We start from the raw sequence: 11,498 nt of genomic DNA on the forward strand, positions 1-11,498 counted from the left end.
CTTTCATGTCTCTCAGGTGAGTGAATTCACCCTGTTGGAAAATCCACCTACTCAGTTGTTGCTGCCTTTACTGCTGAACCGTTCCTTTCTGCTGTCAGACCTAACTTGTTTAAGCTTCAATACAGATGGAAGACTGGTAGCTCTGCAGGAACCCTTCAGCATCACTGGAACCAAAGCACCCAGCTTCATGGGCTGGGGAGCTACTGGGCTCTCAGGCCTTCCATTTGAAAACAGCCACTGCTGGATTATCAACCATATCATGTAAGCCGATCTAATAACTCTCCTTTTAATATACTCATTCTACTGGTTCTGTTCCTCTAGAGATCCCAGCTACAACAAAAATATTAGGTATAAAATGCTCCAAAATCTGAACATTGTTGGGTGTTCATGTAACACCACAAGTAGAAAATTCCACAGGCTAATATGATAAAGTACAATCAGAAAAATACTGACTAAAATTACCTTGATGCTATGTTTACAGAATGTATGTGAATCTCAAATAAATTTTATGTTTAGATTTTGGTCTCATACTCAAGATATATCATTATATAAGTTTTATATAAAATTAAAATAAATTAAAATTTAATTTATTTCCAAATTAAAATAAATATAAAATACTTCTGTTCCTCAGAATATTTAACCCGTGTAGAGGTCAATACAGATGCAAAATCAAATAAAATCTAAAATCCTTACTTTTTCAGGTACAGAGTATTTAACCTATATGGGGTCAACACAGCTGCAAAACACAAATTGTTATTGATTTAACTGTGTTGGTTGGTTTTTTTTATCGACTTGACACAAATGTAGGCATATCTGAGAAGGAATCATAACTGAGAAAAATGCCTTCATAAAACTGACCTGTAGGCAAATCTATGGGGTACTGTCTTAACAGCTGATGTACAAGGGCACAGCTCAACCTGGGCAGGGAGTCCTGGGTTGTATATAAAAGCAGGCTAGGAAAGCCATGGAGAACAATCTGGTAAGCAACATTCCTTCATGTCCTGCCATCAAATTCCTGCCCTGATTTCCTTTCATGAAAGGAAAGCCCTTTCCTTTCAAGGGCTGCAAGCTTTAAGAAGAAATAAACCTTCTTGCCCTAAGTTGCTTTTGGCCAAGGTGATTTATCATAGCTATAGAAAGCAAGAAAACTAATTCCCTGCAATCCACCAGCCACAAAGGCCACACAGGGAAGCAGGTAGGACCTCTTCAAACCTTCATTTTACTTTAAATCCAATCCTTCTGTCTCATCCCCAGCTCTGTAGCAGATCACCTACTACAGCCTTCCCTTCCTCTCTGACCCCATGTCTAGAGGATCACAAAGATCTATATCCTTTCTTACCATCCCACCCATTTGTATCAGCCGGCAACAACCCACCCTTGGGAACCCACCCTGCCATGCTGCCCAGGACATAGGTAGGCAGTTTTCAGATCTTCACTCCCCCCTTCTCCAAATCCAGTTGCCTAGTCTGATACCCAGTGCAGTAGCAGACTACTTGCTGTGGCTTCTCCTCACTCTCTGCTACCAATCCTAGGGTGTGAAGCTTAAACGAGTAGAACACCCTGCTTTCCTCCCTTCTATGGACTCCATCAACCCCTCTTCAAGCCCATCTCCAAGCCTAAGTGTCAGCTCCCAATACCAAAAATTCCCACCTTCTATCTGACCACACCTGGCAGGATCTCAGAAGCATTCTCTACCAGGCAATCCATAGCCATCACAGTCTCCTAAGAACCAGAGAAGGCAACAGAAACCAAGGAACAGAATACCAGTCCAACAAAGATAAGACCTAATATCAGGACTTTGAATTACAAACATCCCAAACCCAGATGCCTAGACATTGACATAAAAACACAATCAGTATCAGCCAAGACAAATGTCACCACTAATATCACAGCAGGCCCTGAAAAATGCTATATAGATGAAGCAGAAGACAAGGACTCCAATTCAGCCTGTATGACTATGGTAAAGGACCTTAAAGGGAAAACAAATAAATCCATTAGTCTTTGAAAACACAAACCAACAGTGGAAGAAAATGAAGAAAACAGTTCAAGACCTGAATGTAGAAATGGAATGAATAAAGAAAACACAAACTGAGGAAAATCTAGAAACAAAATATTTAGAAACTCAAAACTGAATCTCAGAGGCAAGCCTCCCCACTAGACTACAAAAGATAGAAGACAGAGTCTGAAGCATAGAAGACAAGATAAAAGAAATGGATTCCTTGCTCAAATCAAATAGTAATTTTTCTGAAACTCAAGGCCCAAAACATCCAGGAAATCTGGGACACTACAAAAAGACCAAATTTATAAACAACAGGAATAGAAGAAAACACAGGTCGAAGGCACATAAAATATTTTCAACAAACTAGTAAGAGAAATTTTCCCTAACCTAAAAAAGGAGGTGTCTATCAAGGCACAGGAAGCACACAGAACACGAAAGAGACTGGACCAGAAAAGACATTCCCCATGACACATTATAATGCAAACACTAAATGTAAAGAACAAAGAAAGAATATTAAAAGCTGCAAGGAAAAAAAGGCCAGGTAACATATAAAGGCAGACCTATTAGAATAGCACCTGACCTCTCAACGGAGACTCTAAAAGCCAGAGGGTCCTGAAAAGAATATTTTACAAATTCTAAGAGACCACAGATATTTTACAAACTCTAAGCGACCACAGATGCCAGCACAGACTACTATACCCAGTAAAACTTTCAATAACAATAGATGGAGAAAGACATTCCACAATAAAACAAAATTTAAGGATTATCTACAAATACGGCTCTATAGAAGAAAAAAATTCCACTTGAAGAAGTTAACCACAACCAAGAAAACACAAGAAATACATAACACCAAATGAGTAAATCAAAAGGGGGAAAAACACATCACAAGAACAAAATAACAGAAGTCAACAACGATCTCTGACAACTCTCAACATCAATGGTCTCAATTCCCTAATAAAAAGACACAGACTAACAAAATAGGCTCAAAAACAGGATCCATCCTTCTGTTGTATCCAAGAAAGAAACTTTAACATCAAAGATAGACATTACCTCAGAGTAAAAGGATAGAAAAAGATATTCTAAGCAAATGGGCCTATGAAACAAGCTAGTGTAGCCATATTTACTATCTGATAAAATAGACTTCAACCCAAAACTAATGAGAAGAGATAGGGAAGGACATCACAGTCATCAAAGGAAAAATCAGCCAAGACGACATTGCAATTCTTAATATCTGTGAACTACACAAGGGCACTCAAGTTTATAAGACAAGCACTGCTACAGTTTAACTCATATATTAACCCCAACTCAGTGATAGTAGAAGACTTCAACACCCCACTCTCACCAATTAATCGGTCATCTAGACTAAATAGTAAACAGAGAAATACTGGAACAAATTGACATCATGAACTAATGGACCTAAAAGATACTTACAGAACATTTCACCAGAACACACATGTCCAAAAAAAAAAAGCTTTCTTCTCAGAAGCTCATAGAACTTTCTCAAAAATGGACCACATACTTGGACACAAGTCAAATCTCAACAGGTGAAAGAAAAAGGAAGGAAGAAAGGAAGGAGGGAGGGATGGAGGGAGGAAAGAAAGAAAGAAACTGAAATAACACCACGCATCCTATCTACATATTAAAGCTATATATCAACAACAGAACCAATAAGAAGCTTACAAATTCACAGAAGCTGAACAATCATGAATGCAAAATGGGTCAAGACAGAAATTAGGAAAAATTAAAAACTTTCTAAAACTAACTGAAAATAAAATCATGACCAGGTGGTGGTTGGTTTCACACATCTTTAGTCCCAGAACTCAGGAGGCAAAGACAGGCAGATCTCTGTGAATTTGAGGCCAGCCTGGTCTACAGAGTGAGTTCCAGCACTTAGTCCTGCTGGACTTGAGGTGTCAGGATAGGTTGGTACCCCTTGAGGGCCTACCCTTCTCTGAGAAGAAGGTGAGGGGAGAATGGGGGGAAAGAGGCATGACTGGGAGAAAAGAAGGGAGTGGGCTGGGTTAAGTCTGTGACGTGATTAAAAAAATTTTAAAAACAGAGTGAATTCCAGAACAGCCAAAATGAAATCAGAACATACCAAAATTTATGGAACACAATGATGGCAGTGTTAAGAGGAAAGTTCATAGCACTACCTACGTAAAGAAATTGGATAGATCTCTTACTAGCAACTTAACAGCACAACAACGAGCTCTAAAAAAAAGAAAAAAAATCACAACCAAAAGGAGTAAACAGCAAGAAATCATACTCAGCTGAAATCAATAAAAAAGAAATGATACCACAACAGTATTACTTTAAAAAAATCAATAAAACAAAGAGTTGCTTCTTTGAGAAAAATAGTAAGATTGACAAACCCTTAGCCAAGTGAACTAAAAAGCAAGAGAGAAGATCCAAATTAACAAAATTAGAATGAAAAGGAGACATAAAACACACTAAGGAAATCCTAAGAATCTTAATAATATACTTTAAAAATCTATACTCCACCAAACTAGAAAATCTAAAAGATATAAATAAATTTCTCTATTCATACTACTTACCAAAGTTAAATCAAGACCAGATAAGGATCTTAAACAGGTCTATTACCCCTAATGAAATAGAAACAAGTCATTAAATCTCCAAACCAAAGAAAAGAAAAAAAAATACCAGACAGTTTTAGCGCTAAATTCTACAAGACTTTTGAAGAAAAATTAAGGCCAACACTCCTTAACTTATTCCAAATAAAAATAGAAGGAACACAGCCTCTTTCTTTTGATGAGGCCACATGTACACTGATAACTCAACCATAAAAAGACCCAGCAAAGTCAGACAATTACAGACCAATTTTCATTATGAACACTGTTGCAAAAATTCTCAACAAAACACTTCAATGCTAAATCCAAGAACGCACAGAAAAGATCATCTGCCATGATTACACAGGCTTCATCCCAGAGATGCTGGGGTGGTTCAGCTATATAAATCGATAAATGCAATACACCATATAAACAAACTGAAAGATTAAAAACCACACGATCGTCTCATCAGATGCAAAAACAAACAAACAAACAAACAAAAAAGGCCTTTGACAAAACCCATACCCCTTCAGGGTCAAAGACTTGGAGATATTAGAAATACAGGGGACACACCTCAACATAACAAAGGCAACTTACAGCCAGACCATAGCCAACATCAACTTAAATGAAGAATAACTCAAAGAATTTCCACTAAAATCAAGAATAAATCAAAACTGTCTACTTATTCCATATCTATTCAATTCAATATAGTACTAGAAGTCTTCACTAGAGCAATACGACAACTGCAGGAGACCAAGGAGACACAAATAGGTAAGAAAGAAGCCAAAGTATCTTTGTTTGTCAACGGTATCACAGTATACATAAGTATACTTAAAACCAGTAGCCTTCTATATATATATAAATTTTTATTTTTTTAATATTAATCACAGGTTATTTACTTTGTATCCTATCCGTAGCCCCCTCCCTCATTCCTTCCCAATCCCTCCCTCCCTCCCTCCCTCATCTCCTCTCTGCCCCTTTCCAAGTCCACTGCTAGGGGAGGTCCTCCTCCCCTTCCATCTGACCCTAGCTTATCAGGTATCTTCAGGACTGGCTGCAATGTCCTCCTCTGTGGCCTAGCAAGGCTGTTCCTCTCTCGGAGGGTGGGGGAAGGTAAAGGAGCCAGTCATTGAGTTCATGGCAGAAATAGTTCCTGTTCCCCTTACTAGGGAAACCCACTTGGATACTGAGCCACCATGGGCTTCTAGGTCATATCCATACATGGTCCTTGGTTGGAGAAACAGTCTCATAGAGGACCCCCGTGCCCTGATATATTTTGTCCTTGTGGAGCTCCTGTCCTCTCCCAGTCATATTAACGGCCCCTTTTATCACATGATTCCATGCACTCTACCGAAGGATTTGGTTATGAGTCTCAGCATCTGCTTTGATATGCTGCTAGGTAGAGTCAGCTATGCACTCCTAGACATATATCCAAAAGATGCTCAAGTACACAACAAGGACATATGCCCAACCATGTTTGTAGCAGCTTTATTCGTAATAGCCAGAAACTGGAAACAACCCAGATGTCCATCAACGGAGGAATGGATACGTTTACACAATGGAATACTACTCAGCAATGAAATTTGGAAGCAAATGGTGGGATCTAGAAAAGATCATCCTGAGTGAGGTATCCCAGGAACAGAAAGACACACATGGCATATACTCGCTTATATAGTCCTATAAGGTAGGATAAATATACTAAAATATATGCACCTTAAGAAGATAAACAAGAAAGAGGACCCGGGGTAATATGTTCAATCCTCTCTTAGAAAGACAAATGGGATGGACATGGGAAGTAGAAGAAAACAAGTAACAGGACAGGAGCCTACATCAGTAGCCTTCTTATATACAAATGACAAACAGCCTCAGTAAGAAATCAGGGAAACAACACCTTTTACAATAACCTCAAAACAATATAATATCTTGGGGCAGCTCTAGCCAAGGAAGTAAAAGATTAGTATGACTAAAATCTTTCAGAGATTGAAGAAAGAAATTGAAGAAGACATCAGAAGATGGAAAGATCTCCCATGGTCATAGATCTGTAGGATTAATATAATAAAAATGGCTATCCTACCAAATGCAATCCCCATCAAAATTCCAACACAATTATTCTCAGAACTTGAAAGGACAATTTTCAGCTTCATGTGGAAACACTCAGGATAAATAAAAACTCAAAATAAATAAAAACAGGCCTGAATGATTAAAAAAACAAGACTGCTGGAGGTATCACCACCATCCCTCTTGACCTACTCATTAGCCTCAGCATTACAATCTGAAATTTTATGTGGGCTTTTTTCTTTGCATCTCTAAGACAGTTTCACAGAACGTTTCATATTTGGAACAAAAAATAAGCATGCATACCACAGTATAATACCTTTCAATTTAATTGCCACATCAATATAGGATTGCAGAAATGCCATGGATACTGCATGCCCTACAATAATATCAGAAAAGTCAACAGACATTAGGACATACTTATCTACACAGAACCCATGCTTATATCACACACATAAACATATGCAGAGATTTATGGGAATTACCAAAACTACAAATTTTCCAATAATAGATACTACAGAATAGTCAATATTATTCACTTATATAGGTTCCAAATGCAACAAGTATTTTCATTCCTATTGCATACAGTGAAATGGCTATTACTTGAAGATAAGAGATTTCCTACACTACTATAAAAATATTGATATCTAAAATAATTACTAAAAAATAATAATTAATTTTAAAATTAATACTAGTTTTGAAAAGTAAATAACTGAATTTCTAGCTTAATCATTAACCTTCAATTTGCAAATAAATACCTTAGAAACACGGAAAATCAGTTCCTGAAAAATCAGTTCTTAAAATCAGAAGTAAATGCTTCAGTGTGTACAGTCTGAGACATGAAAACTATGCCATTTTACAATGTATAATATATAGAAAGCAAACATAAAACCCATCTTCAAGGGTCCTTTTTGTCCTACAGTGTCCTTTCAGAGCTCATACTTACAAGCAGCATAGAAGAGCACTATGCTGTCAGAGGTCGTGACTGTTGCATTAAATGTCTCCTCTGTTAACTCCACTGTCAACTCCAAAGGCAAGAGTCTCTTCCTATCTCTGTACACAGTTCCTGCCACTTCATCATCTTGAACAGCTAAAATGTTTTTTAAAGGAGTTAATTTACAGAAATTAATAAATTAATTTAAATGTTTAATTTACATGATTAAATATTTAATTATGAGCTACCATAGGAAAAGTGGTACTTTATACAAATATCTGAGTCCACAATGTCTAAACAATTATGCATAATACTTTAAAAAGTTCTCAATTGCCCAAATTTATATCTTAATGACTCTGGGACGATTTCTGACCCATAAAACACAGATTGGTCAATTTCATTTTAGAAACAATGAGAATATGGCAACTTTATTTCTAATACCATATTAATTTAAAAGTCCTAAAGGAGTCTACCATGTTTTATTTTTTATTTATTTAGAGCCTACAGTGCGCCAAGCATTGTGAGAAACCCTGGAATAAGTGGTTAAAAAATAAACTTATCCTTGACCACGTGGCACTTCTGTCAATGGAAAAGTAGGCAAGAAACCACCAATGAATAAAGATATAATTACAATATCTGATCAGTTTGAAGGCAAAAGATACAGTGAGGGATCCTAACAAGAAAAAGCTCTAAAGTCTGCCAGGCAAAGAATAAAACAGAGTGCTTTATACAAGCAAATAATTATGCAAAGGCTTTGAGACATAAAAGTGCTTAGCATCCACAGGCACTAAGAGAAGGAAATGTCCTGTTCCCTTTCTTCTCCTGCTTCCATTGTCTATCAGGTTTGCCCTACTGAATGAGGATTGAGCAGGACAGGAGTCCACCACAGAGGGCCTCTAATAAAAGACTCTACTGATTGAGGTATCGAAGCAGAGGCTGAGACTCACAGCCAAACTTTGGGGAGTGGCCATAAAACTTTATGAAAGAAGGGGGAGATAGAAAGATCTGGAGGGGACAGGAGCTCTAAAAGGAGACCAACAGAGGAAAGAAAAAGAACTGGGCCCTGAGGGTCCAGAAGAGACTCATAATCCAACCAAGGACCATGCATGGAGATAACCTAGAACCCCTGCTCAGATGTAGCCCATGGCAGCTCAGTATCCAAGTGGGTTCCCTTAAATGGGAACAGGGACTGTCTTGACATGAACTCAGTGGCCTGCTCTTTGACCGTCTCCCCCTGGCGGGTGCAGCATTACCAGGCCACAGAGGAAGACAATGAAGCAACTCCTGATGAGACTTGATATCTAGGGTCAAATAGAAGGGGAAGAGGACCTCCCTTATCAATGGACTAGGGGAAGGGCATAGAAGGAGATGAGGGATGAAGGGTGGGTATGGGAAATGAGGAAGGAGGCCACAGCTGGGATACAAAGTGAATAAGTTGAAATAAATAAATAGATAGATAAATAAATAAATAAGGAAATGATTAGTGATATGGCACTGTAAAGACTGCATGACAAGAGAAAACTCTAGCACAGTGGTTCTCAACCTTCCTAATGCTGCGACCCTTCAATACAGGTCCTCATGTTGTAGTGACCCCAACCATAAAATTATTTTTGTTGCTATTTCATAAGAGTAGTTCTGCTACTGTTGTGAATCAGAATGTAAATAACTAATATTCAGGATGCATTTTCATTGTTTCAAATTGACCCAAGGGAGACACAACCCATAGGTTGAGCAATGCTGCTCTACACTAAATAGTGTCTGAATTGTAAGAAGAAAACTAAGCCAAGAATCTGAATTTTATGCCAAACACATAAAGTTATAAACACATTCTGAATACAAAAACACACTGATTTCAATAAATTACAAAATCCGAAATGTACACTGGATTTCCTCAAGAACTGCCCTACTCCCATGACACCAGAAAGTTATACCCTCAATAACAAAACTACTAATGGTCCTCTCCCCTATGTACTCTACACTAGTTAAACATTTTTCTTTTTCCATGTGTTGCCTTCTTATGGAACCCAGGCCTCTCCATTCTAATTCATACTTTGGCCACTTCCTTTGGGAGGTCCTTGTCTCTAAGTTCCACAGTGACTCATTCTTTACTAACACCCTTTTCTACTTCTCTGTAAATGGGGATGATTCAAAGTAGAGGGGCGATTATGCATATGGGCATAACACTATACAATACCAAGGGCCAATACAGATTACATACCATAGGAGGTTAGGAAGAAAAAAGCATCCTCCCCCCACCCCCGCCATATACACACACAAAACAGTAACAGGCTGTGTGGCAAGACAGCAGGTACCAAGGAAAGCAGCTCCTGTAGAGGGCACACTGGGGCAGGCAGAAGGATGCAAGAGGAGCCATGATTTCCAGAAGGAAAGCTCGGAAACAAACAAACAAACAATTGCCACTAAGGAGAGGAGTCTCACTGAACTGAGACAACAGCAGGTGCCCATCTGACAACTGGCACAGATAAGCAAAACAGGAACAGAGCAAGAAGCAAGAGGGCAGAATCAGGTCAGGTGATTTAAAGCTGGAAAGAAGAAATCTAGGAAGAAAACATAAGAGAGAGAACACCAGGAGAAAGCAAGTGCTCAGATCAAAACATCAAGCAGGTCACTGGTAGCAGTGAAAGTTCTTATTAGGAACAGCATGGTGATGCTGATTGTGACAGTGGATGCACATCAGGGGAGGGCAGGGGCCTTTTGGAGAGTCTGATGATATACACAGAACATTCAAATACAAGTGGGACACAAAAACAAGAAAGACATAATCCCTGAATCAGAGACTTACTCTAGGCAAGCACGGAGGAAGGTAAACCAGCAATTACAGAATAATTAATGTCATGATCAAATATTAGGAACAATGATAGCAAATAAGTCTCATGTCAGGATGCTTAAGTTCTAGGCCAAGCTCTCCCACTGTGCTGCTGGTGTGACCTCAGGCAAGTCCTAACTACAGAGACAGATTCTTCATCTATAAATTGAAGGTGAAGCTAGCTCTCACAGAGGACACAAAGAAAGCCATGTCAGCCCTAAGAATGAAAGCCCGAAGTGACTGATGAATACTAAAATGGTACTGAAATTCGCTAGTGATACTGCTGACATCCAGGCTCATTTACAACTACAAACATATCAATGTTAATTACAATCTCATTTTCTAGTAGGAACTGTAAAAATGAATGTGCCATGGCTCTGTGTGGACCTGTTAGATGCAACAAGCCCAGTTGAAAAGAACTGATTGTGAAAGACAGGCAAAAATGTGGGCAGCTGGAAACCCAATACAAAACAATAAAGGTATGCGGTAAAACACAAAAGACACCTTACATCTGCTCACCAATAACCCAATAAAATGTGATTCAAGTTACACTCTCCAGATTTCTTCACAGACTCCTGAATGGGATTACATCAGCAAAGAAGTCCATCTACTGGATATCTCACTCCATGCCGGGAGTGGGGTCTCACACTTCTTACCCAGATCTGGGTCTTCCTCATCTCCATCTTCATCCTCCTGTGTTTCTTGTTTTTCTTCAATGTGCATACTATTTTTCACATGGGAAACTATTAAATCAACAGCATTTAACACCAGGTATTCCACAGGCGCTTCCTAGAAATGTTATTTAATTTTTCAAGTTAGCATAAAAAGTGACAGGTTTCATTAGGACGTGTCCAAACATGTGAACATTCTGTGCTGACTTGCCTTTCCCTGCTGCCGTCCTGAAACATTCTTGCACCTTCTTTGTGGGTCCACTGCCTCCTGCTAAACAGTTCCCCCTACTTCCTTAGTCACATGTATTCCTTCACCCTTTTCCCTCCTTCCCTTTCCTTTGAGATCACCTCCTCCCCTCTCATGCTCCCCTTTCTAGCTTCCTGACTCTTTTATACACACACACACACACACACACACACACACACACACACACACACACACACA

At 38.8% G+C, this 11,498-nt stretch overlaps 1 protein-coding gene across 1 annotated transcript in view; it reads right to left on the bottom strand.

Annotated features, from left to right (window-relative positions):
* Txndc16 (thioredoxin domain containing 16) overlaps positions 1–11,498 on the bottom strand; it is a 91,488-nt gene that overhangs the window by 25,651 nt on the left and 54,339 nt on the right. The window contains exons 12-14 of the mRNA XM_055612323.1: positions 11,039–11,171; positions 7,568–7,711; positions 6,941–7,000 (exon numbers count right to left, since the gene is read on the bottom strand). Coding sequence (XP_055468298.1) covers positions 6,941–7,000; positions 7,568–7,711; positions 11,039–11,171 — 337 coding nt within the window. The remainder of the gene's footprint in view (positions 1–6,940; positions 7,001–7,567; positions 7,712–11,038; positions 11,172–11,498) is intronic.

The sequence above is a fragment of the Psammomys obesus genome, unplaced genomic scaffold (assembly GCF_907164565.1).
Source record: "Psammomys obesus unplaced genomic scaffold, mPsaObe1.curated_primary_1811, whole genome shotgun sequence".
Lineage (NCBI taxonomy): Eukaryota > Metazoa > Chordata > Mammalia > Rodentia > Muridae > Psammomys > Psammomys obesus.